This window comes from Phyllobates terribilis, unplaced genomic scaffold, assembly GCF_046119375.1.
Source record: "Phyllobates terribilis strain yellow unplaced genomic scaffold, ASM4611937v1 Scaffold_4__5_contigs__length_816908805, whole genome shotgun sequence".
Classification (NCBI taxonomy): Eukaryota; Metazoa; Chordata; class Amphibia; order Anura; family Dendrobatidae; genus Phyllobates; species Phyllobates terribilis.
Window position 1 is genome coordinate 139572963 of NW_027362764.1, and position 27398 is coordinate 139600360.

Genomic DNA, 27398 nt, shown 5'->3' on the forward strand with positions numbered 1-27398 from the left:
CCACACCATCACACCTCCTCCTCCATGCTTCACGGTGGGAACCAGGCATGTAGAGTCCATCCGTTCACCTTTTCTGCGTCGCACAAAGACACGGTGGTTGGAACCAAAGACCTCAAATTTGGACTCATCAGACCAAAGCACAGATTTCCACTGGTCTAATGTCCATTCCTTGTGTTCTTTAGCCCAAACAAGTCTCTTCTGCTTGTTACCTGTCCTTAGCAGTAGTTTCCTAGCAGCTATTTTGCCATGAAGGCCTGCTGCACAAAGTCTCCTCTCAACAGTTGTTGTAGAGATGTGTCTGCTGCTAGAACTCTGTGTGGCATTGACCTGGTCTCTAATCTGTGCTGCGGTTAACCTGCGATTTCTGAGGCTGGTGACTCGGATAAACTTATCCTCAGAAGCTGAGGTGACTCTTGGTTTTCCTTTCCTGGGGCGGTCCTCATGTGAGCCAGTTTCTTTATAGCGCTTGATGGTTTTTGCAACTGCACTTGGGGACACTTTCAAAGTTTGCCCAATTTTTCAGACTGACTGACCTTCATTTCGTAAAGTAATGATAGCCACTCGTTTTTCTTTACTTAGCTGCTTTTTCTTGCCATAATACAAATTCTAACAGTCTATTCAGTAGTACTATCAGCTGTGTATCCACCAGACTTCTGCACAACACAACTGATGGTCCCAACCCCATTTATAAGGCAAGAAATCCCACTTATTAAGCCTGACAGGGCACACCTGTGAAGTGAAAACCATTTCCGGTGACTACCTCTTGAAGCTCATCAAGAGAATGCCAAGAGTGTGTAAAGCAGTCATCAAAGCAAACGGTGGCTACTTTGAAGAACCTAGAATATAAGACATATTTTCAGTTGTTTCAGACTTTTCTGTTAATTATATAATTCCACATGTGTTAATTCATAGTTTTGATGCCTTCAGTGTGAATGTACAATTTTTAAAGTCATGAAAATACAGAAAAATCTTTAAATGAGGTGTTTCCAAACTTTTGGTCTGTACTGTATATTGTATATTATTAACTGATAGCCATAGCCCTATATATCAGGGCTAATATTCTTTTTTCTCTTAATCCTGATTATTTTGGTGAAAAGCAATATAATACACCATTTTTACTGCTCCATTTGCTTGTTAGCAGCATACAGCCAGATTTGTTTGATTTTAATAGCATTGATGTATTGTGGAAGCAGAGAAACTTGTCCATCATCAGACGTGATCGTATATTTCTGAGGTAATAATACTGACATTTTTGGGAACGTGACACATATTATACTCCATTTAAAGTCGGCCAGTTGTGTGGTGTTCAAACCTATTCACACTTGGTCGCTGACCAATACCATACTATTAGGACACCTCCTAAAACCGTGGTCATCAGATGTGATCCGGTATTATTGCGGTAATAATCCTGATATTTTTTGGAAGGTGACACATATTATACTCCATTTAAAGTTGGCCAGTTGTGTGGTGTTCAAACCTATTCACACTTAGTCGCTGACCAATACCATACTATTAGGACACTTCCTAAAACCGTGGTCATCAGATGTGATCCGATATTATTGCGGTAATAATCCTGACATTTTTGGGAAAGTGACAAATATTATACTCCATTTAAAGTCAGCCAGTTGTGTGTTGTTCAGACCTATTCACACTTGGTCGCTGACCAATACCATACTATTAGCCCACTGATTAAAACTGTGGTCATCAGATGTGATCCGATATTACTGCAGTAATAATCCTGACATTTTTAGGGAACGTGACAAATATTATACTCCATTTAAAGTCTGCCAGTTGTGTTTTGTTCAAACCTATTCACTCTTGGTTGCTGACCAATACCATACTAGTAGGCCACCTCCTAAAACCGTTGTCATCAGACATGATCTTATATTACTGCGGTAATAATTCTGACATTTTTTAGAACCTGACAAATAGTATACTCCATTTAAAGTCTGACAGTTTTGTGTTGTTCAAACCTATTCACACTTGGTCGCTGACCAATACCATACTATTCGGCCACTGCCTAAAACCATGGTCATCAGACGTGATCCTATATTACTGGGGTAATAATCCTGCCATTTTTGAGAATGTGACACATTTTGTACTCTATTTAAAATGGGCAAGATGTGTTGCAAGGGACGGGGAAGTGGACGTGATGGTGATGGTACATGCAGAGGCCGAGAGGTGGGCAAGATGAAACTGTGCCTGCTGAGGGCGCACAACAAGCACCCATATCATGCTGCCCTACCTTCTTGTCCCACTTTGTAGGGGGCCACGGAACACCACTATTGAAGCCAGAGCAGCGTGAAAAGTTTGTGGGTTGTACAGCAGATAATTCTACCAGTCAGATTGCCACCATCACCACCAGCCTTTTTTTCACCACCGTCCAGTCTCAGTTCCGTGAGTCTGAACCACATATTCCTCACCCTGATCCTCTTTCCTCCCACCATGCCAAATGCCCGGAGACAAGTGATCCCACACTTGGACATTCGAAAGAGCTGTTCACTTTTCTATTGATAGATTTGGGCCTCTCGCCCAGCCCGCTTGAAGCACTGCATGCGGAGATTGCATGTAGCAATGCCTAAATATTTGAGCAGCCACGATCACATGAAGGAGACTGTGGGAAAGTGCAATTACTGTTGCAAGAGGTGGATGATGATGATGAGACACAATTGCCAGCAAGTTAGGAAGAGGCCCAGGTTGAGGACATGGAAGACGAGATGGTGGACAGTGCAGTTACTGACCCCACCTGGCAAGGTGACATGCATAGCGAGGACAGCAGTGCAGAGGGGGTAGGAGCTATAGCACCACAACAGGCAGGAACAAACAGTGGAGTGGCCACAGACACAAGACGAGCAACCGTTCCCCAGAACACCAACACAAAGGAAGTTGCAGTCCCACTGTGAGGTCTTCTTGAGTCTGGCTCCTTTTTAAACACTGTCCTGTTAACTCCAAAAAGGCCATTTGCAACATCTGCCATGCCAGCATCAGCAGGGTCAGCAAAACTACCAGCCTGACCATCACCAGCATGGTCAGGCACATGGCAGCAAAGCACCCAACTAGTTGGGCTGAACGCCAGGGTCTGCGGGTGACACCACTGCCTGTTCCACTGTTGTGCGTGCATGCCAATCCCCTGTCAATGGCGCAGACGAAGATGCCTCCCGTCCTGCACCGGTCATTGCATACTTGTAACCACCACCATCAGCAACCATGTTCACATCCTTGTCCCAGCACAACGTTCAATTGTCCCTACCTCAGTCCTTTGGAAGCAATGGGAACATTTTGTTACTGAGGCCCTCCTCTATGTCTGTTCAAAGGGGTATTGGAGTGCATCCTAATTTTTGGCAGCCCTGCCACTCACTACATATGCAATAACAGTATAGGTGACCCACTCTTTTATAATGGGAACATTTTTTTACTGAGGCCCTCCTCTATATCTCTTCAAAGGGTATTGGAACACGTCCAAATTTTTGGTAGCTCTGCCACTCACTGCATATGCAATAACAGTATAGGAGACCCACTCCTTTATAATGGGAACATTTTTTTTCTGAGGCGCTCCTCTACGTTTCCTCAAAGGGGTATTGAAATGCATCCAAATTTTGGCAGCCTTGCCACTCACTGCATACGCAATAACAGTATAGGAGACCCACTCCTTTATAATGGGAACATTTTTTTTCAGAGGCCCTCATCTATGTCTTTTCAAAGGGGTATTGGAGTGCGTCCTAATTTTTGGCAGCCCTTGCAGTCACTGCATATGCAAGAACAGTATAGGAGACCCACTAATTAATAATGGGAACAACAAAGCATAGCCAGCTGATGGCCCACTAACAATAGTGAAGGATGACTGCTGGCCCTCAAAAAATAGTAAGGGTCATCTGATGGTCTTGTAAAAATAGGCTTTGTGACCTCCAGAGTCCCTCCTTCATAAATGAAACAGGGTGTGTCTGATCATGTCTCACACACCACATGGCCAAGTAAGTTAGTAAAATGTTCAGGGGCATGGCCTGGCTGGACATGTAGAAGGAAGCATGCAATAACAGCTCCTGCAAAATTCTTGTTAAAATCCTGTTTGCCTGGGAAGTGAAGGCCCTTTGAAGAGTTGCAGAAACAAGTCTGTGGTGACAGAATCCTCAGGTACTGACAGATACATCTCCCGTCATGACAAAGCAGGAGAAAAAAATTAAACAAGCTGCTGCACAGGCAGACAGCACTCGGCAAGATGGCGCCACTGCTAAAACAACAACTGATAAGGAGCAGGGGAAGTGTGCAAACATTGCAGCTCACCTGTAACAATATGCTAGGTTGCCTAGGAGCAGGTGGGAGTTTCACGGCAGCCAAGTCCTTCAGCTAGCTCCGATTGTGTGTCACAGAGGGATAAGCCAGCAATAAATACTCCTCTAACTACTGCCACCCCCATCATTCACCTCACTAGTAAGAATGCAGTGCCTGATACCAATGAAAGTGAGGAAGCAGAGCCAACAATGAAAGATATATATTCGTCCTAACATCTTTAAATGGACATACGGGCTCTCTACAGACAGATTTCTCCATAATCAGACAGGATATGCAGAAAATGAGAGAATGCATTACTGCTGCAGAGGGCAGAATCAGAATAGTGGAGGACGCTCTGCCACCATTAACCAAGGAACAGGCCCGGCGTTCACACCCGAGCAAGTGCCGGGGCCCTAAGCAGGCGGGGAGCCCACTCGCTGTCGGGCACCCCAGCGCACTAGGGGACCCGTGAGCAGAGGAGAGCGGTGCCAGCGCCCGCCGCGCCCCCGCTTGCTCAGGGCCCAGGCACAAAACTTACCTCTCCCCGTGCCTCCGCAACAGGTCCTGCATCTTCCATGGCAGCTGCACTGTGACGTCTCAGGTCAGAGGATGCGATGACGTTTTTTGACCGCGCCCTCTACTGGGCAGTAACAGCGCATAGCGGGAAGACGGTGACGCGGCTGAGGAGTCCGGAGCAGTGGCAGCGATGAGAGCAGCGGAAGAAGAAGAGGAGAGGTGAGTATTTTTTTCTTTTTTTTAATGTATGGAGGCATGGGGCATTATATGGGGGCACAGCCTGCATGGGGCATTATATGGGGGAACAGCCTGCATGAAGCATTATATGGGGGCCACTATTCTGTATGGAGCATTATATGGGGGCCAACATTCTGTATGGAGCATTATAAGGGGGCCAGTATTCTGTATGGAGCATTATATGGGAGCCAGTATTCTGTATGGAGCGTTATATGGGGGCCAGTATTCTCCATGGAGCATTTTATGGGAGCCAGTATCCTGTATGGAGCATTTAACAGAGTCCATTATTCTGTATGGAGCAATAATACTGTATGGAGGACTATATTGTCCGGTCTGCACTGTGCGCTGCGAGGATTCGCCGGTTTCTCAGCTATTGTAGAATTTACAATAGATATTACTCAAGTAATTTAAGAAGTAAGTCAAAACTTTGGCACTGTATTATATCAATATTTCTCTGCGGTATCTGTGCATCATGAATGGTGAATGTATTAAAGGGGCCCACTGAGACTCTTTCGCCCAGGGCCCACAAAAACCTGGAACCGGCCCGGCCAAGGAAGTTAAAAAGCCTCTCAAAATATTGAGACATTGTGAGTAAAACTGATGACTTGGAAAATAGGCTTCGGCGTAATAATATTCGCCTTGTTGGAATCCCAGAAAAAGCTGAGGGAAATAATTTGGTGGACTTCTTTGAGAACTGGCTAATTATTACATTTGGCAACATGTTTGCAATAGAACGGGCTTATAGAGTCCCCTCAAGATCCCCAACGCCAGGAGCCTTGCAGAGGTCAGTTTTGATCAAACTGCTACACTTTAAAGATAGAGACAAAATCCTAAAGCTGGCATGGATGTCTCGAGACTTCTGCATTGCAGGCTCCAAAGTTTCCATTTTTCCAGACTTTTCTTTGGAGATTCAAAGAAGAAGAGCACAGTTTCAAGACATTAAGAGAAGACTCCGTCTGCTCCAGGTCCAATATGCTATGCTATATCCAGCAAAGCAAGGAGTATCAGCTCTTGGTGCAATGCAATTTTTTGACAACACTAAGGAAGCCCTGCAATGGTTGGATATTCATGAACGCCAACTAAGAAACCATTGAGATATATAAAAAGGTCTTATCCTGGTATAGAGGTTTCTGGATGTGTCTCATGCATATGGCAAAATGTTTGACTACATGGTGTTATATATATGCTCTCAATGCATATGGTAAGAAATGTGTTATAACTAGTGTTGAGCATTCCGATACTGTAATATCGGGTATCGGCCGATATTCGCGGTATCGGAATTCCGATACTTAATTCCGATACTTTGACAATATCGGATACCGGAATCGGAAGTTCCCATAATGCCTGTGCTCTGCAGTGTCTCTGAAGGATGACAAGCTGGATGGCAGCGCTCAGCTGAGATCCAGCCTGTCATCAGAATGCCATCCCAGCGTGGGAGAATTCTCCTGATTGTTTAAAAGCCGGCGGGCGGTAAAAAGCCGCCGGCTTTTAAACAATCACACAGCCCCATACTGCTTCCCCGCAGCCTCCCACCCCGATCCTCCGCTCCCCTCGCCACCTCCCATCCCGATCGTAAGCTAGGACCGGGCGGGGAGCGCAGCACCAAGGAGCGAAGGACCCTGGTGGGGAAGCCGGCAATGAAAAGACTTCACCGCCGGCTTTCCCGTTCTGTGCTGCGCTTTCCCGCCGGTTATTTCAAATGAACAGCTGAGGTATCAGGTGATGCCGATCAGCTGTTCATTTGAAGTCGCCGCGGTGCCCTCAGAGGGTTCATGTGAGTTCATGCTTGACTGCATGAACTCACATGAACTTTCCCACGGCCGCACAGGTCAGCCTCACCTCCCAGACCATCAGCCCGTCATGATTAGTGTGTGTGCGGGTGTGTGTGTGCGGGGTGTGTGTGCGATGTGTGCGGGTGTGCGCGGTGTCTGTGCGATGTCTGCGAGTGTGTGCGGGTGTGTGTGCGGGGTGTGTGTGCGGGGTGTGTGTGCGGGTGTGTGTGCGGGTGTGCGCTGTGTCTGTGCGATGTGTGCGGGTGTGTGCGGTGTCTGTGCGATGTCTGCGAGTGTGTGCGGGTGTGTGCGCGGTGTCTGTGCGATGTCTGCGGGTGTGTGCGTGCAGGCAGACATAGGCCGATGTGACACTACTACTCCCATCGGCCTATGTCTGTCCCCCGTCCACTCGTGCCAGCAGGATCAGCTCGATGGGAGCAGTAGTTCCCATCAGCCTGATCCTGCTATATAAATTGCCCTACTGTGTCCCCAATAAATGTTAAATACATGTCATTGGTGGCCAGTGGTTACCTACAATAAATTAGTTCATACATTACCTGTCCCCGCCGATCGCCACCTAAAATAAAGTAAAAAATAAAAAACTACACCTATACTCACCTAGACACCTAATTCCCCGAAGCCATCGTTCTCCTGTAATAAAATATAAAATAATAAACCACAACCTTATCCTTACCCCTCCGTAGTAGTCCACGAGTGTCCCATGATGATCTCCAGTTCAGAGCAGCCACATAGAATGTGACCGCTCTGAACCGCTGCCGCCGCTAGAATGACGGGGCCGTAAGGGTTCACCGGAGTTCAGGCAGCGCTGCTCCGGTTAGCTCCTTTACGGCCCTGCTGTATCGTGAGAAATTCCCACGGTACAGCAGTGCCATAAAGGGGGTCTCCGGAGCTGCGCTGACTGAATGCACTCCGGTGACCTCAGTCAGTGGCTCCCGCTGCCGGGAGCGGACGTGTTCCCGGCAGCGTGAGCTTACAGCAGCCATGACAGCTGTCACCATCTCCAGATGTGACAGCTGTGCATGGGAGATCAGCGCAGGAACGTGGACAGGTAACTATTATTTTTAGTAAACTAAGAATTAAATAAAATTGTGTGTTTTATTTCAAATAAATTATTTTTTTCTGGGTGTAGTGTGTTTTTTCTTTTTAACACTTTGTAGGTTAGTAATGGGGGTGTCTTATAGACGCCCATCATTACTAACCTGGGCTTCATGGCAGCTGGCTCTGACATGAACCCCAGCCCTATTACCCCCTGCCACCGCACCAGGGCAGCGTGGAAGAGTGAGGCTAAGTGCCAGAGTTGGCGCATCCTAAGGATGCGCCATTTCTGGGGCGGCTGACGGCTGGTGTTTCTAGCCTGGGAGGGGGCCAATATTCATGGCACCCTTCCTGGGCTATTAATATCAGCCCCCAGCTGTCTGCCTAGCCTTTGCTAGCTATTAAAATAGGGGGGACCCCACGTCATTTTTTTGGGGGGGGTCCCCCATTTTAATAGCTAGTAAAGGCTAGGTATTCAGCTGGGGGCTGATATTAGTAGCCTGGGAAGCTCCGTGGGTATTACCCCCTTCCCAGGCTTCAAACATCTGCCCCAGCCGTCTGCTTAACCTCCGCTAGAGACTAAAATTATGGGGGATCCCACGTCATTTTTTTTTTAAATAAATCCTTTATTTTAACACTAAATGACATTTGAGGAGTTAATAAAGATGCAGTCCCTAAATTATTATTTATTTTTTAATAAATTTTTCCCAAAACTTTTGACGTGGGATTCGCCATATTTTTGTATGCCAGCCAGGTACAGCATCCAGCTTCTATGAACGCGCCATTTTCAGGGGCGGCTGCGGACTGCAATTTTCAGCGGGGGGGGGGGGCAGAAAGCTTGGGCCTCCCTGCGCTGCAGATTCCATCCCCCAGCTGCCTAGTTGTACCTGGCTGGACACAAAAATAGGGAGAAGCTCCACGTTTTTTTTTTTTTTAATTATTTCATGAAATTCATGGAATAATTAAGAAAAAAAAGGCTTCCCTATATTGTTGTGTACAACCAGGTACAAATAGGCAGCTGGTGGTTGGGGGCAGCCCGTCCCTGCCTGCTGTACCTGGCTGGACACAAATATAGTGCAAAGCCCCACGTCAATTTTTTTTAATTATTTCAGGAAATTCATGAAATAATTAAAAAAAAATTATGTGGGGCTTCGCCCTATATTTGTGTCCAGTCAGGTACAGCAGGCAGGAACGGGCTGCCCCCAACCACCAGCTGCCTATTTGTACCTAGCCGGACACAACAATATAGGGAAGCCCTTTTTTTCTTAATTATTCCATGAATTTCATGAAATAATTAAAAAAAAAAATACGTGGGGCTTCGCCCTATTTTTGTGTCCAGCCAGGTACAACAAGGCAGCTGGGGGCTGGAATCCGCAGCGCAGGGAGGCCCAAGCTTTCTGGGCCCCACCCGCTGCAAATTGCAGTCCGCAGCCGCCCCGGAAAATGGCGCGTTCATAGAAGCGCCATCTTCTGGCGCTGTCCCCAACTCATCCAGGGCCCTGGTGCGGTGGCTCACTGGGTAATAAAGGGGTTAAGGCCAGCTTGGCATTATCAGCTGGCCCTAAGCCCGAAATTCATGGGGTCACGCCAATATTAGACATGACCGCCATGAATTTCTAGTAAAGTATTTAAAAAAACACAAACACCCAGAAAAAAGTCCTTTAATTGAAATAAAGACACAATTCTTTATTGTTCTAAATTAAACCATACTTACCATCACGCCCATTCCAGCTGAAGCCAACGATCTCCTGCAATAAAAGAAAAATAATAAAGCAACCTCATTCTTACCTTTCCATGGTTCCCACGATAGCTTCAGCTCTGCTACATCGAGATGACAGGCTGGACCGCAGCAGAACGCTGCCATCCAGCCTGTCATCCCGCAGACACTGAGAAGCGCAGGCATGCTTGCGCTCCTCAGTGTCTGGCTGTGACGGCATAAAGATGAGCCGAGGTCATGTTCAATGAACTCAGCTCACCTCATGCACGTCACTGACAGCGTGGGAAAATTCTCCTGCACTCAGCGCTTCAGCGTGAGAATTTTCCCACGCTGTCAGTGACGTGCATGAGGTCAGCTGAGTTCATTGGACATGACCTCACCTCATGTATGTCACTGACAGCGTGGGAGAAGTCTCACGCTGAAGCGCTGAGTGCAGGAGAATTTCCCCACGCTGTCAGTGACGTGCATGAGGTGAGCTGAGTTCATTGAACATGACCTCGGCTCATCTTTATGCCGTCACAGCCAGACACTGAGGAGCGCAAGCATGCCTGCGCTTCTCAGTGTCTGCGGGATGACAGGCTGGATGGCAGCGTTCTGCTGCGGTCCAGCCTGTCATCTCGATGTAGCAGAGCTGAAGCTATCGTGGGAACCATGGAAAGGTAAGAATGAGGTTGCTTTATTATTTTTCTTTTATTGCAGGAGATCGTTGGCTTCAGCTGGAATGGGCGTGATGGTAAGTATGGTTTAATTTAGAACAATAAAGAATTGTGTCTTTATTTCAATTAAAGGACTTTTTTCTGGGTGTTTGTGTTTTTTTAAATACTTTACTAGAAATTCATGGCGGTCATGTCTAATATTGGCGTGACCCCATGAATTTCGGGCTTAGGGCCAGCTGATAATGCCAAGCTGGCCTTAACCCCTTTATTACCCAGTGAGCCACCACACCAGGGCCCTGGATGAGTTGGGTACAGCGCCAGAAGATGGCGCTTCTATGAACGCGCCATTTTCCGGGGCGGCTGTGGACTGCAATTTGCAGCGGGTGGGGCCCAGAAAGCTTGGGCCTCCCTGCGCTGCGGATTCCAGCCCCCAGCTGCCTAGTTGTACCTGGCTGGACACAAAAATAGGGCGAAGCCCCACGTATTTTTTTTTTAATTATTTCATGAAATTCATGGAATAATTAAGAAAAAAAGGGCTTCCCTATATTGTTGTGTCCGGCTAGGTACAAATAGCCAGCTGGTGGTTGGGGGCAGCCCGTTCCTGCCTGCTGTACCTGACTGGACACAAATATAGGGCGAAGCCCCACATCAATTTTTTTTAATTATTTCATGAATTTCCTGAAATGATTTAAAAAAAATTGACGTGGGGCTTCGCACTATATTTGTGTCCAGTCAGGTGCAGCAGGCAGGAACGGGCTGCCCCCAACCACCAGCTGCCTATTTGTACCTGGCCGGACACAACAATATAGGGAAGCCCTTTTTTAAAAAAATTATTTCATGAAATAATTAAAAAAAAATTGACGTGGGGCTTCGCACTATATTTGTGTCCAGCCAGGTACAGCAGGCAGGAATGGGCTGCCCCCAACCACCAGCTGCCTATTTGTACCTGGTTGGACACAACAATATAGGGAAGCCCTTTTTTTCTTAATTATTCCATGAATTTCATGAAATAACTTAAAAAAAAAAATGCGTGGGGCTTCGCCCTATTTTTGTGCCCAGCCAGGTACAACTAGGCAGCTGGGGGCTGGAATCTGCAGCGCAGGGAGGCTCAAGCTTTCTGGGCCACCCCCGCTGCAAATTGCAGTCCGCAGCCGCCCCAGAAAATGGCGCGTTCATAGAAGCGCCATCTTCTGGCGCTCTACCCAACTCATCCAGGGCCCTGGTGCGGTGGCTCACTGGGTAATAAAGGGGTTAAGGCCAGCTTGGCATTATCAGCTGGCCCTAAGCCCGAAATTCATGGGGTCACGCCAATATTAGACATGACCACCATGAATTTCTAGTAAAGTATTTAAAAAAACACAACACCCAGAATAAAGTCCTTTAATTGAAATAAACACACAATTCTTTATTGTTCTAAATTAAACCATACTTACCATCACGCCCATTCCAGCTGAAGCCAACGATCTCCTGCAATAAAAGAAAAATAATAAAGCAACATCATCCTTACCTTTCCATGGTTCCCACGACAGCTTCAGCTCTGCTACATCGAGATGACAGGCTGGACCGCAGCAGAACGCTGCCATTCAGCCTGTCATCCCGAAGACACTGAGAAGCGCAGGCATGCTTGCGCTCCTCAGTGTCTGGCTGTGACGGCATAAAGATGAGCCGAGGTCATGTCCAATGAACTCAGCTCACCTCATGCACGTCACTGACAGCGTGGGAAAATTCTCCTGCACTCAGTGCTTCAGCGTGAGAATTTTCCCACGCTGTCAGTGACGTGCATGAGGTGAGCTGAGTTCATTGGACATGAACTCGGCTCATCTGGATGACGTCACAGAGAGACACTGAGGAGCGCAAGCACGACTGCGCTTCTCAGTGTCTGCGGGATGACAGGCTGGATGGCAGCGTTCTGCTGCGGTCCAGCCTGTCATCTCGATGTAGCAGAGCTGAAGCTGTCGTGGGAACCATGGAAAGGTAAGGATGAGGTTGCTTTATTATTTTTCTTTTATTGCAGGAGATCGTTGGCTTCAGCTGGAATGGGCGTGATGGTAAGTATGGTTTAATTTAGAACAATAAAGAATTGTGTGTTTATTTCAATTAAAGGACTTTATTCTGGGTGTTTGTGTTTTTCTTTAACTTTGACTATGGGGTTAGTAATGGGGGTGTCTTATAGACGCCTCTCCATTACTAACCTGGGCTTGATGTCAGCTGGCATTATAAGCTGACATCAACCCCAGCCCTATTACCCCCTGCCACCGCACCAGGGCAGCGTGGAAGAGCGAGGCTAAGTGCCAGAATTGGCGCATCCTATGGATGCGCCATTTCTGGGGCGGCTGACGGCTGGTGTTTCTAGCCTGGGAGGGGGCCAATATTCATGGCACCCTTCCTGGGCTATTAAAATCAGCCCCCAGCTGTCTGCCTAGCCTTTGCTAGCTATTAAATTAGGGGGGACCCCACGTTATTTTTTTAGGGGGGTTCCCCCATTTTAATAGCTAGTAAAGGCTAGGTATTCAGCTGGGGGCTGATATTAGTAGCCTGGGAAGCTCCGTGGGTATTACCCCCTTCCCTGGCTTCAAACATCTGCCCCAGCCGTCTGCTTAACCTCCGCTAGAGCCTAAAATTACGGGGAACCCCACGCCAATTTTTTTTTAAATAAATCCTTTATTTTAACACTAAATGACAAGTACAGTAATCAACACTGTCACTGTGCTTCTTATATGTGTGACTGACATGTTTCTATCTATCTAATCTATGTGTGATTCTCTATTCTTTCTATTCTAAATTGTTGTGTACAGATGCTGAATTGCCGGCCGGCTTTTTTGAAGAGACGGTGCACGAAAACACTAATATTTTTTTAAATAAATCCTTTACACTAAATGACAAGTACAGTAATCAACACTGTCACTGTACTTCATATATATGTGACTGACATGTTTCTATCTATCTAATCTATGTGTGATTCTCTATTCTTTCTATTCTAAATTGTCGGGTACAGATACTGAATTGCCGGCCGGCTTTCTTAAAGAGACGGTGCACGAAAACACTAATATTTTTTAAAATAAATCCTTTACACTAAATGACAAGTACAGTAAGCAACACTGTCACTGTACTTCATATATATGTGACTGACATGTTTCTATCTATCTAATCTATGTGTGAAGCTCTATTCTTTCTGTTGTAAATTGTCGGGTACCGGTGTATGCCGCTGATTAATTGCCGGCTTTTCATGTCATTCTACATTATTCTTAGTTGTTTTACTTCATGTAGAATTAACCTACAAGGAAAGAAAGGGTTTATTTTCATTCCGATATTTGTGTCCCATTGACTTGCATTGGTTTCCGGTATCGGAATCGGCGATATCCGATACTTTTTGGGTATCGGTCCGATCCAATCCGATACGATATTTCCTGATATCGGAAGGTATCGCTCAACACTAGTTATAACCGTTCATAGAAATGTTATGGTTCTGCTATCTTTATATCCTGCTATATATCCTTTATATCCTCATACAATAGAAAGTGTTAAAAAGAAAAATAAGGAGAGAAAAAATGGGGAGATATTCCTGCAGGGCAGATAATATATTTGTCTACCGTGCCTCCCCAGGTAAACTGAAATGATATAGAATATAGGGTAATTCTTTGTGTTCCTGTATATAGGAGTTGTTCCTCTGTGTGTGATCTACATGAGGTATAAATGAGGGCTGGTTCCTGACACTCTATGGTCACTGCTTAGAGTTCAGTGGCTACATGTCCTAGCCTTAGGTATTTTTTTGGCTTAAGTTGTTGGGTGGGGGAGGGGAAGGGATGTTTTGTTCTATTCAAGTTGTGTCTAGACCTTGTGATATATGGGTACAGAATAATCTAAGTGATAAAATGCAGAAGCAATTTATACCAAGTCTCATAAAATTGGCAGGGCTGGTCAATGTTATTTCATGGAAGGTGCGGGCACTAGGGGAACCTAACAAAAAACATGCCATCCTTAAAAACCTCAAAGGGTTTAATCACACTGTGGTGTGCTTACAAAAATCACATTTGACACCATAAAGTGCTCAATCCCTAACAAAATGCTGGAAGGGCCCTGCCTTCCACTCCACATTCAGCTCATATGCCAGAGGAGTTAGCATATTAATACATCAAAACTTAGCATTCACCTGTGAAAAATCTTTGATAGACTGAGAACGAAGATTTATCGGTTTAGTACCGACCCAAAAGCCATTTTGATAGAATTCTTTAATTTTTACAAGCAGTTATATTCTTCAAAACTTTTTAAAACACCTGAAGAAATTGATAATTACATTAATGGTCTGTAACTGCCTCAGTTATCGGATGAACAGAGGGAGGCTTTGGATGTGCCCCTTTCGGAGGAGGAGCTAGAGGTAGCTTTGAGCACTCTCCAAAACAATAAGGCCCTGGGTACGGACGGGATCCCATCTGAATTATACAAAGAAATGGGTTCAGTGATACTGCCTAAGCTACTGGAGGTGTTTCAAGAGGCATTCAAAGTGAGGGTATTACCAGCTTCCATGTGTGAGGCAGTAATAGTTCTAATCCCCAAACCAGGGAAAGATCCAACATGTACAGACTCATATAGGCCCATTTCATTATTGTAAGTGGATATAAAAATTCTAGCCAAGGCACTGGTTTTGAAACTTCTTAAAGTCATCACAAATTTGGTACATAGAGACCAGACGGGATTCATGCCCACAAAATCAACCTCAATAAACCTGAGACATCTATATATTAACCTCCAGATGCATCCCCTAAATGTGGGAGAGAGGGCTGTGCTCTCACTCGACACGGCGAAGGGTTTCAACAGCATCGAGTGGGAGTACCTTTGGTCGGTTATGAGGGCTATGGGCTTTGGAACATCCTTCCTCTCATGGATTAAACTGTTATACTCTAATCCTAGAGCTAAAATCAGAGCTGATGGCTCCTTATCAAACTCCCTGAAATTATGTAGGGGAACAAGACAGGAGTGTCCTCTCCCTCCCTAGCTATTTGCCTTGGCTATAGAGCCACTTGCTGTTAAATTGCAAGCTAGTAGAGAGGTGAAAGGCTTTACAAAACAGTAGAGGAAAAAGTTGCATTGTATGCAGATGACCTTCTAATGATAGTGATAGTTCCCTGGTAAACACTATTACAATTGTAAATTAATTTGGAGATCATTCGGGACTTCGAATCAATTGGGATAAGTCTATATTAATGCCGGTAGATGAATTATCTCAAAACGCTGAAGTACACCAAACACGCTTGACAGTGAGGCGGGAAATTAAATATCTAGGAATTCATATATCTGTTAATATTAGAGCCTTTGTCTCTTTGAATCTGGTCCCTTTATACGCCAAGTTTCAACAAAAAATCAATACCTGGTGCAAAATACCCTTATCGGTAATTGGACAAACAAATCTGTTTAAGATGATACTGATGCCCCAACTGCTTTAAATTATCCACAACACCCCGGTATGGCATCCCCTGAAACACTTTTACAAATTTCAGACTAAGTTTAGGGAACTGATTTGGAGGAAGGGGAGTTCTTGCATTAAATATGACACATTCCAGAGGGAAAAAGAGGAGGGGGGTCTAGCTGCACTAGATCCATGGCTGTATTTCTTAGCAACGCAATATCAACAGTTGAAACTACTGCAGAGTAATATTGTGACCAAGCTGCAAGATCATACAGAAAGTATCCCGATTATCCCCTTTTTGGAGGTTGGCTACCAGGAGAGGTGGCAAAAGAAGCTTCCAACGGTGCTCCTTATGATAAAGACATGGAAAAAAGCTAAGCCATTGTTAGACATAGATGGGAATACACCGTTTACTCCTATGTGGCAAAACCCTAGACTTCCAGAGATGTTTAGGTTAGAGTGCTTTAGCCCCTAGAGAAAAGCTGGTCTGGCTACTATTGCCCAACTCCAGATAAGTGGGGTATTTAAAAGTTTCCAACAGCTAAAAGAGGAATTTCTCCTCCCAAATAAGTATTTCTTCCAATATCTCCAAATATGACATGCTTGGCTTAAACAAGACAAAATCAAAAAACTTAAAATAGATAATCATTTAATATTCTCTATGGTTACAAACCAGAGCCATATAAAATGAGCCATCTCTAGATTCTATAGAGTACTACTAGAACACTTTATTTCAAAACATTCATTAAGCCTTCAATAAAAATGGAGAAGAATATTGATATATCAATTATCAGGTATAATTGATCCTGATCCTGATCATTGGGACATAATAATGTCCTCAGTTCCACAGCTGTCCACTGGTGAAGCCCAGAAATTGTCACAGTTATACCTATTACACCGGGTGTATAGAACTCCTAAATTTCTCCATAATATAAGAGTGAGAGCAGATGATGTACAGTTGTGCTCAAAAGTTTACATACCCCGGCAGAATTTTTCCTTTCTTTGCCTTGTTTCACAGAATATGAATGATAACAAAAAAACTTTTTCTCCACTCATGGGTATTGGTTGGGTAAAGCCATTTATTGTCAAACTACTGTGTTTTCTCTTTTTAAATCTTTATGACAACCCAAAACATCCAAATGACCCTGATCAAAAGTTCACATACCCTGGTGAATTTGGCCTGATAACATGCACAGAATTTGACACAAATGGGTTTGAATGGCTACTAAAGGTAACATCCTCACCTGTGACCCGTTTGCTTGTAATCAGTGTGTGTGCATAAAAGCAGAGTGAGTTTCTGGGATCCAGACAGACTCTTGCATCCTTCATCCAGCCACTGACGTTTCTGGATTTTGAGTCATGGGGAAAGCAAAACAATTGTTAACGGATCTACGGGAAAAGGTAGTTGAACTGTATAACACAGGAAAGGGATACAAAAAAATATCCAAGGAATTGATAATGCCAGTCAGCAGTGTTCAAACTGTGATTAACAAATGGAAAATCAGGGGCTCTGTAAAAACCAAACCATGGTCAGGTAGACCAACAAAAAATTTCGGCCACAACTACCAGGAAAATTGTTTGGGATGCAAAGAAAAACCCACAAATAACATCAACTGAAATTCAGAACTCTCTGAAAACTAGCGGTGTGGCTGTTTCAATATGCACAATAAGGAGGCACATGAAGAAAAATGGGCTGCATGGTCGAGTCGCCAGAAGAAAGCCATTACTGAGCAAATGCCACAAAGTATCTCGCCTACAATACGCCAAACAGCACAGAGACAAGCCTCAAAACTTCTGGAACAAGGTAATTTGGAGTGATGAGACCAAAATTGAACTTTTTGGCCACAACCATAAACATTACATTTGGAGAGAGGTCAACAAGGCCTTTGATGAAAGGAACACCATTCCTACAGTAAAGCACGGACGTGGATCACTGATGTTTTGGGGATGTTTGAGTTACAAAGGCATAGGAAACTTGCTAAAAGTTGAAGGAAAGATGTATATACAGTGCATTGTGAAAGTATTTGCCCCCTTTGAACTTTTCTACCTTTTGCTACCTGATACTCCTTCCATTTCAATATGATCGCTTGCACAGTGCTCCTTAAGATGTTTAAACTTGGGAACTCTTTTTGTATCCAAATCCGGCTTTAAACTTCGCCACAACAGTATCTAGGACCTGCCTGGTGTGTTCCTTGGTCTTCATGATGCTCTCTGCACTTGAAACAGAACCCTGAGACTATCACAGAGCAGGTGCATTTATACGGTGACTTGATTACACACAGGTGGATTCTATTTATCATTACCAGTCATTTAGGACAACATTGGATCATTCAGAGATCCTCACTGAACTTCTGCACTGAAAGTAAAGGGGCCGAATAATATTGCACGCCCCACTTTCAGTTTTTTATTTGTTAAAAAAGTTTAAAATATCCAATAAATTTCGTTCCACTTCACGGTTGTGTCCCACTTGTTGTTGATTCTTCTCCAAAAAATTAGAATTTTATATCTTTATGTTTGAAGCCATAAATGTGGCAAAATGTAGAAAAGTTCAAGGGGGCCAAATACTTTCACAATGCACTGTATATATATCACAGATTGCTGTAAGTGAATCCATAGCTCCTGATGAAGCCACTACGGGTGGCGACACGTGTCGGGCAAAAATAGCCCACTCAGTGGACTTTTCTTGGCAACAAATATGAGTTTTTGAATTATCCATTCTTTATTTATTTTCTTGTTTCCTCATTATCCTGAATTTATTTACCAAGCAGACATTGACTGATAGGATGACAATGGACTAACCCTAATGCAGTAAGCCAAGGATTTCCTCCCTTCTGCCATTATTTATGCATAGGTTTTTTGGCACAAACACATGGGAAAATCTACCAGCAGCAGGCTGAGGGTATGTGCAATAGATGCTAAAAAAAACTTTTTGATATGTCTAAAAGGTCTCAGGTCAACATATAGATAGGTGGTCTGAACAAACAATGTATTGTATTAAGGGTATGCGCAATAGATGTTAATTTTTATACAACAATAATGCTTTTGTGAGCATGACCAGATTGTAGTGACTGTAATGCATTGACTATCAGAGACATTCTTTAGATATAAATTATCATGTTCCTTATGTAATGGGAGGATATGTACAGTGGATGGGTCTATACTCAGTGGGAAGCATGCCACTGAGCTTTTTACTTGTGTTTTAGGTTTGTTTTGGTATTCTAGTGCAATTGTGGATATGAAATAAAATTTATTTATTTATAATGAATTTATAGTATTTTGGGTGATCACTGCAAATATAGTATACCTCTTTCTCTCTGTTGGATATAAGTTGAAGGAAAGATGAATGCAGCACGTTATCAGCAAATACTGGAGGCAAATTTGGATGTTCCAACATGACAACGATCCAAAACACAAGGCCAAGTCGACCTGTCATTGGCTAGAGCAGAACAAAGTGAAGGTTCTGGAGTGGCCATCTCAGTCTCCTGACCTCAATATCATTGAGCCACTCTGGGGAGATCTCAAGCGCGCAGTTCATGCTAGACAGCCCAGGAATATACAGGAACTGGAGGCTTTTTGCCAAGAAGAATGGGCAGCTTTACCATCTGAGAAATTAAAGAACCTCATCCACAACTACCACAAAAGACTTCAAGCTGTCATTGATGTTAGAGGGGGCAACACATGGTATTAGGAACTGGGTTATGTGAACTTTTGATTAGGTTCATTTGGATGTTTTTGGTTGTCATTAAGATTTAAAAAGAGAAACCACAGCAGTTTGACAATAAATGGCTTCACCCAACCAATAACCATGAGTGGAGAAAAAGTTTTTTTGTTATCATTCATATTCTCTGAAACAAGGTCAAGAAAGGAAAAATTCTGCCGGGGTATGTAAACTTTTGAGCACAACTGTATTTCCAAGGTGTGGGATGGGTCCCGCTGATATTTTGCACATGTTTTGGGTATGTAACTCTCTTGAAAATTTTTGGAAATACACTGTTGGTTACTTAAATGGTGTATTTGATGTAAATATCCCAAGGCAACCTATAGTTTGTGTGCTGGGGTGTGTAGATGGAGTAATTGAAGATGAAAATGAAAGATTGGTAATTTAAAGGGCACTTTACCAAATAAGAAAAATTATAGCAGCACACTGGTTAAGTAATTCTCCTCCAAAATTTAGAGAATTTAGTGAGAAGATGCATTTATTGGTTCGGTTAGAGGAAGGGGTATACAAAAAAAGGAAAGCTTTGCACAAATATTATAAGATATGGGGAAGATGGAAAGCCTATCATGGTACATCGATTTTGTCATTACTAGGTTCTATATCTGGGTAAATTTCTCACTTTTAAACAGGCTATACGTTGGAATGTTACATTAAGTAAATAACAACCTAAGTTACACAGGATGAATATGGGTCTATGGAAAATAGATGTGAGCACACCACAAAATGCCAGAATACAACAATCTGCTCCCACGTTTCTATGTACATGTTTATTGCCTTTGTATTGATATTGTGATAAAAAAATATAGGTGTAATTAACTTTGGAATAAATTGCAGCCTCTAATTTTTGTACCATTAATTATTAAATTATACCAACAAGGTCCAGAACGAACAAAGAGTGTGGGGGGGTATATGGGAATTTGTGTTAATGTTTGTTCATGTTGTATTTGGAAAAATCCAATATAGATCTTATCTGATTTAAAGAAAAGGTAGCAAAATGTTAAAATTACATTTCCCTGGTGAATGCATTTGCCTTGCTTGAAAGCAATGCAAAAGTGCAAAAATGCATCAAAAACGCTACGTGTGGAGGAGCATTTTTGTTTTTATATATTTATTTTGCCTTATATAAAAGTCATTACCCTGGAAAGGATGTTCCTTAACATTTTTTCCTTAATCCATTTTGGTTTCCGTAAAAGTGGTGTAATACTCTGACAACATTGTTCACAGCAGTAAGCTGGGCATCAGAGATGCTTCCAGGGGTCTTCCCCATGGTGTTCCCATGTCATTTGAGCTATGTTTCCATCGATTTTACCAATTTTTAGGCCCCCTTCAGACCTCCGGGGGGACCGCGGGAAAAATGCTTGAGTTTCCCATTGACTTTCATGGGGTTCGTTACTCGGGTTGAGCACCCGAGTATTACGATTTACTTGACCCGAGCAATGCGCAACTGAGAATTTTAGTACTGGCTCATCACTAGTCCCTATGTGTCCCTATTTGAATTTAGGAATTGGAGAAAATGGCTGTCAGTAAGATGAACATACACATCTATAACTGATATGAGTTGGTAAATATACACAACTTACAGTGTCATCTGCTCTTCTATTGGCTTGAATTGTTCACAATTAGCTGTAAACAGAAAACATGACAATATACATATAATTATAATATAATTAACAGTTATGCTTAATACAAATGGCAAATGTTAACACTAAACCTGAACAATAAAGGGTGATTCTTAAGTTGTCTCCAAGCATCACACAGTTCTGCAGTTTCATAGCTTCCTGGTTTCTGGCCAAATGGGCACTTTTCCTTGAGTGACAATTCTGGTGAGTAGCAGCACTGTTGTATTAGTGGAACTTTACAGCTTAGCACAAATTCTGCTGTAACACTTTCAGTGATCAGTGGTTTGTTCTGAGTCTACACTGTTATCACAATATTTGCATATAGAGATGCATTCGCATTTGAACAATCACATGACTTGGAACATGGAAATCCGTGATGCTGCGTAGTGGTTATTGTGATCCAAAAGTATTAATAAAGACAGCAAGTCAGGAGCTGAAATGGAGGGGGTGGAGTTAAGCAGTTAACTGCTGTTTATTACTCAATGGGATGGAGAGAGATGGTGTCACGAGGATACCGTGACAGACAGGGGTTAGAAGACTGTGGTGTCTGGTTTCATGAACTCCTGCAATGGTTAGAAGTACTTCACCATTGCATTAAACAGTCCAGGTTTTTTGTTTGTCTCAGCTGTTCAGTGTTGGCCACTCCCCTCTGCTAAGCAATCTGGGTAGGAAAGCTCCAGGAGTTTCAACTGAACAGATTAACCTTTGCACTGCTAGCAAGGATAAAACCTGCAATATTTAATACAATGGTAATGCACTTCTAACCAGTGCATGAGTTTGTGAAATCAGATAGCACGGTCTTCTGGCCCCTCTCTGTTGTAGTATCACCATGACAGGTGGCTGGTATGTTAGATGATAACCCCTCTCCTGTAGTGTAACCGCTGCACACTCTTGGCCAGTTTCCGGCCAGGCACTTCTGGCTATGCTCCCAGGAAACACGCTGTAAAATCATATATATTTTGGAAGTAGTTAAGCAGGGGCTGTATGAGTATGAAAGTCAGCCAACATGCCAATTATTGCAACTTTATTATGTTCCAGTTACAGTACATTTCTTTAAAAACATTTTTACTTTCAATGTTAATTTTAATGTTCTTACATGAATTTTGTGTTGATGAATTGTGACACAAGATACTGTCGGTCATTTCACCAAATACAATGTGCATTATAGGAAGGCAGATCCCATTGCAAAGTGCACCAAGTGACCCAATGATCATATAGAGTACATCTAGTCCATCTGCATAGCGAAACTAAAAAAAAGAATCAGATATAAAGGAAAATAAGTATCAAGTTTAGTACGTCAAGAATAAACAAAGCTGGCATGTCAGACTTGTAAAATGTGAAGACCTGTTGGAATTATTGACTCTGCTACTATGATTTGCTAGTTTTACTAATGCCCTGAAATGTTATTTCTGCCATGTTAAATTATGACACATCACCAGGATGTAGTGCTATGTTTCCTTCAAGTATCTATACCAAGGCAATGGTGGAGATTGGAGTACCAGCTAATACAGTTAGGTCCATATATATTTGGACAGAGACAACATTTTTCTAATTTTGGTTCTAGACATTACCACAATGAATTTTAAACAAAACAATTCTGATGCAGTTGAAGTTCAGACGTTCAGCTTTCATTTGAGGGTATCCACATTAAAATTGGATGAAGGATTTAGGAGTTTCAGCTCCTTAACATGTGCCACCCTGTTTTTAAAGGGACCAAAAGTAATTGGACAATTGACTCCAAGGCTATTTTATGGACAGGTGTCCCTTCGTTATGTCATTCTCATTTAAGCAGATAAAAGGCCTGGAGTTGATTTGAGGTGTGGTGCTTGCATTTGGAAGGTTTTGTTGTGAAGTAAACATGCGGTCAAAGGAGCTCTCCATGCAGGTGAAACAAGCCATCCTTAAGCTGCAAAAACAGAAAAAAAACCATCCGAGAAATTGCTACAATATTAGGAGTGGCAAAATCTACAGTTTGGTACTTCCTGAGGAAAAAAAAAGCACTGGTGAACTCATCAATGCAAAAAGACCTGGGCGCCCACGGAAGACAACAGTGGTGGATGATCGCAGAATAATCTCCATGGTGAAGAGAAACCCCTTCACAACAGCCAACGAAGTGAACAACACTCTCCAGGAGGTAGGCGTATCAATATCCAAATCTACCATAAAGAGAAGACTGCATGAAAGTAAATACTTCACTGCACGGTGCAAGCCACTCACAAGCATCAAGAATAAAAAGGCTTGACTGGACTTTGCTAAAAAACATCTAAAAAAGCCAGCACAGTTCTGGAAGAACATTCTTTGGACAGATGAAACCAAGATCAACCTCTACCAGAATGATGGAAAGAGAAAAGTATGGCGAGGCAGTGTGATGGCTTGGGCATGCATGGCTGCCAGTGGCACTGGGTCACTAGTGTTTATTGATGATGTGACACAGGACAGAAGCAGCCGAATGAATTCTGATGTATTCAAAGCCATACTGTGTGCTCAGATCCAGCCAAATGCAGCCAAACTGATTGGTCGTCGTTTCATACTACAGATGGACAATGACCCAAAACATAAAGCCAAAGCAACCCAGGAGTTTATTAAAGCAAAGAAGTGGAATATTCTTGAATGGCCAAGTCAGTCACCTGATCTCAACCCAATTGAGCATGCATTTCACTTGTTAAAGACTAAACTTCAGACAGAAAGGCCCACAAACAAACAGCAACTGAAAACCACTGCAGTGAAGGCCTGGCAGAGCATCAAAAAGGAGGAAACACAGCGTCTGGTGATGTCCATGAGTTCCAGACTTCAGGCAGTCATTGCCAACAAAGGGTTTTCAACCAAGTACTAGAAATGAACATTTTATTTACAATTATTTAATCTGTCCAATTACTGTACTTTTGGTCCCTTTAAAAACAGGGTAGCACATGTTAAGGAGTTGAAACTCCTAAACCCTTCATCCAATTTTAATGTGGATACCCTCAAATGAAAGCTGAAAGTCTGAGCTTCAACTGCATCTGAATTGTTTTGTTTAAAATTCATTGTGGTAATGTCTAGAACCAAAATTAGAAAAATGTTGTCTCTGTCCAAATATATATGGACCTAACTGTATGTATCCCAGAAATGGAATCTAACAAGGTAGCTAAAACAGAGTATAAATATAATAATGTAATAGAGAGCTCACAGACCCCTGAAGAAGCATTGTGAAACGTGCGTCGGGTGTTTTGTGGGTGAGCTCGATATTAGCACATATTTATACTCTGTTTTAGTTACTTTGTTAGATTCCATTTGGGGGATACATATTAGCTGGTACTCCAACCTCCACCATTGCCGGGGGGGGACCCTGGCATCACATTCCAGCTCTGGTGATACAATCTATTATGTACCTATTATGCATCTATGCATATCCAATGATTTAGTGTGTTTATACCATGCCCTGATTTGGAGTTTGTCTTCATATAGGATACTGACTGAATTAGTCATTTGGTGTCACTCTATCTAACTATTTCTATAACTATGCATCTTGGATTTTGTTATATGATCTTTGATCAATGGAGTGTCACTCTACTATATATTGTATAATTGTTTATTTACTGATTATACTAAATGATGACCTTTTTCTGGATTGATTCATACTGCTTAAGCCAGGATTTATATATTTTATTGTTGATACTTTACCTGTGTTGGCTGTTGATGCCAATAATTGGTCGACTGTTATATAATTTTAAATCATTCTCAATAAAATGTATTTGTATCATAACTCCCTGGTTTCTCCACTGTTTCTCCTGATATGATAGCTGTTAAGATGGTGTTTAACCACCTACTATTGTCCTGAACTATAAATATTATACAATTTCTACTATAACTAATTAGAAGTTATAATTTGATACTCACACAAATGTCAGATTTATGCTTCCATCATTGCTTAGGTATAGATACTTGATGACTACATTATATTTATTTAGATATACTGACCATATCTTTTATTGTTGGGCAGCACGGTCGCTCAGTGGTTAGCACTGCAGCCTTGCAGCACTGTGGTCCTGGTTTCAAATCCCACCAAGGACAACATCTGCAAGGAGTTTGTATGTTCTCCCTGTGTTTGTGTGGGTTTCCTTTGGGTTCTCCAGTTTCCTCTCACATTCCAAAGACATATTGAGAGGGAATGTAGATTGTGAGCCCCAATGGGGACAGTGCCCGTAATGTCTGTAAAGCACTGTGGAATTAATGGTGTCCTGGCACATATAGTGGTCCATATTTTTTAATACTAAATGAGGACATTGACCCAGATCAGATGTGGATCAACTTTCAGTTAACTTTCCTGAAATTCTCAAGTTTCCACGAATTCAAACAATTTGCAATTTGATATGTGAGGATCACCCTCAAAAACAGCCAATTAAATCAATGCTGTGTCCAACGCACAGATCTTAACAGCTCATTTACATTTTAAGCAAAACGTGGATTTCTCTGGAGTAAGACATTGGATCGCAGATATCAAGGTATCATTTTAGTCAACCTTGTATGACCTGCAAGTCCAGCTTTGGAATGTTGATCCTGCTAAAAGAATTCCTTTAAAGAATTGAAAAGAGGTTCAATACAGTCCAGGCTATTCCCGGGGTTGTACAGGGGTGCACAACCCGGTTATGTGAGCAGTTTTCTCGCCCCATACCTTTCCTTAATCCCTAGGTTTCACCCAGAGCGCCCCTTTTTTCTCTATCCTTCTTTTTCATATGACGCTGTCGGCGTTCCTGGCTTATTTTATGAATTTCCGCTGACATTTATCCATATTCTAGAATCTGCAAGCAATATATCCTTTGTGCTTCATAATCAAATAATAACCATATGACACACTGCTGGTATCAGCATTATTAGTGACTATTAGTGACTATTTTCTACCCTTTATGGACTTTATTTATTGTTGAGCATGTACGCACGACATTGGGGGATTTATGAACTTTTAACAACATTATTTTTTTTTTTTGTGCTCAGTGGTCCTCAGCTAACCAAGTGATTTTATTTTATTTTTTATATAACAAGGAAGGGAAAAGATTTATTATTTAATTTATAGGGTTTTTTTTGGGTTGCGCTGCACCCATGTAATTTTATCTTAATAACAGAGAGGGGGCTATAGGTCACACCTTATTCAAGCCGCAGTTGGGAATCCCAGGAGAGCAAATTCTGGTAAATCCCTTGATCCCAATTCACAACAAGTGAGTGAGGGTGATAAAAAAAACTCATGTATGCTTTATTTTTGGAATATGAATCCAAATATAAGATTGAAATCACTAATCATCTAGATACCATGTTATTAAAACAATATCTCCAACAATCATTCCTCGAGATAATCATTAGATTATCACAAAAATCTTAATTTCCTCAGGATCGGTCATTTTCTGAGGAGTGGGATTTATATGTGTTTGATTGCTCTGTGGGGATGATCAAATAATTGATCAAAAAAATAGATCTTTTAGCGACCCAAGCGTTCGATGATGTGATTGTTTTAAAAAAGAAACTTGAACATTTTTCCTCTCATTCTGGAATTTTATCTAAGTTTAAACTCAAGATTGATTAAATTTAAGAATGACATCATCAAAAGAAAGGCAAATAAGATAGAGAGAGGGACCGTAGGGAATCCCATGTTCATTCTGGGAGCATGGATACTTCACCTCCACTAGGTGATCCCGTCTCATCATTCGATCAGCCTGTGGATTTGGTGATGTCTTGTGATAAGAAGGGTCATGTTGGGGAATTGTGTTACCCCTTTAATATTCTTAAAGATAAAAAACAGATTGCACTTTATGAGAAACATAAAATAGCTCTCAATACTAAGTCTTCAAACAAATTACCCTCTTCCTCTTGCTTCTTGTGTCAACAATAATTCTTGTACACAGGCGGGTGACTCGGTCGTTGTACCGTCCACTCTACCTCATTCTGCTGTAGCCTTGCAGTCCATCTCTCCTGGAATTATAGTTGATAATGTCCCAGAGATTTCTGGTAGCCCAATTGTCGATTCTGATTTGGGGGTCTAGTCATCTCCACTTCTACAACAGGAGAGTCCTCTCTTAAATGATTCCCTACTAACCATCCATCCGATGTCCCAATCATCAGATGTCTTGGGAAGCCCTCCAAAAGTAATCCCCATTAGCCTAGAATTGGACCCTATGGCCGAGCCAACTTCGTTGATAATTTTACCTCATTGCAGAAATAGCTCCATCTTTCTTGATCCCAGGCCTCCAGCATTAGAAATTTCCAACCAAGTCAACAATTTCCCTCCCTATAATAAGTCCAAAATTACTCATTTTTTTCAGGTGGTTCCGGGACACTGCTCAAAAAGAAAAATACATTTCGTGGTTGTAGAGGGAGTGGCTGCTCAAAAAAATCCACGTCCCTTCCCAGACCCATCTCTAAAGAGGTTGAAACCCAATTAGTGAACCCTGATGATTCTCAGGAAC

At 42.7% G+C, this 27398-nt stretch overlaps 1 protein-coding gene across 2 annotated transcripts in view; it reads right to left on the reverse strand.

Moving 5' to 3' along the window:
• LOC141265120 (ATP-binding cassette sub-family B member 5-like) overlaps positions 1–27398 on the reverse strand; it is a 1140380-nt gene that overhangs the window by 1040212 nt on the left and 72770 nt on the right. For both annotated transcript variants that reach the window (XM_073677789.1, XM_073677792.1), the window contains exons 4-5: positions 22061–22211; positions 20926–20968 (exon numbers count right to left, since the gene is read on the reverse strand). In XM_073677789.1, coding sequence (XP_073533890.1) covers positions 20926–20968; positions 22061–22211 — 194 coding nt within the window. The remainder of the gene's footprint in view (positions 1–20925; positions 20969–22060; positions 22212–27398) is intronic.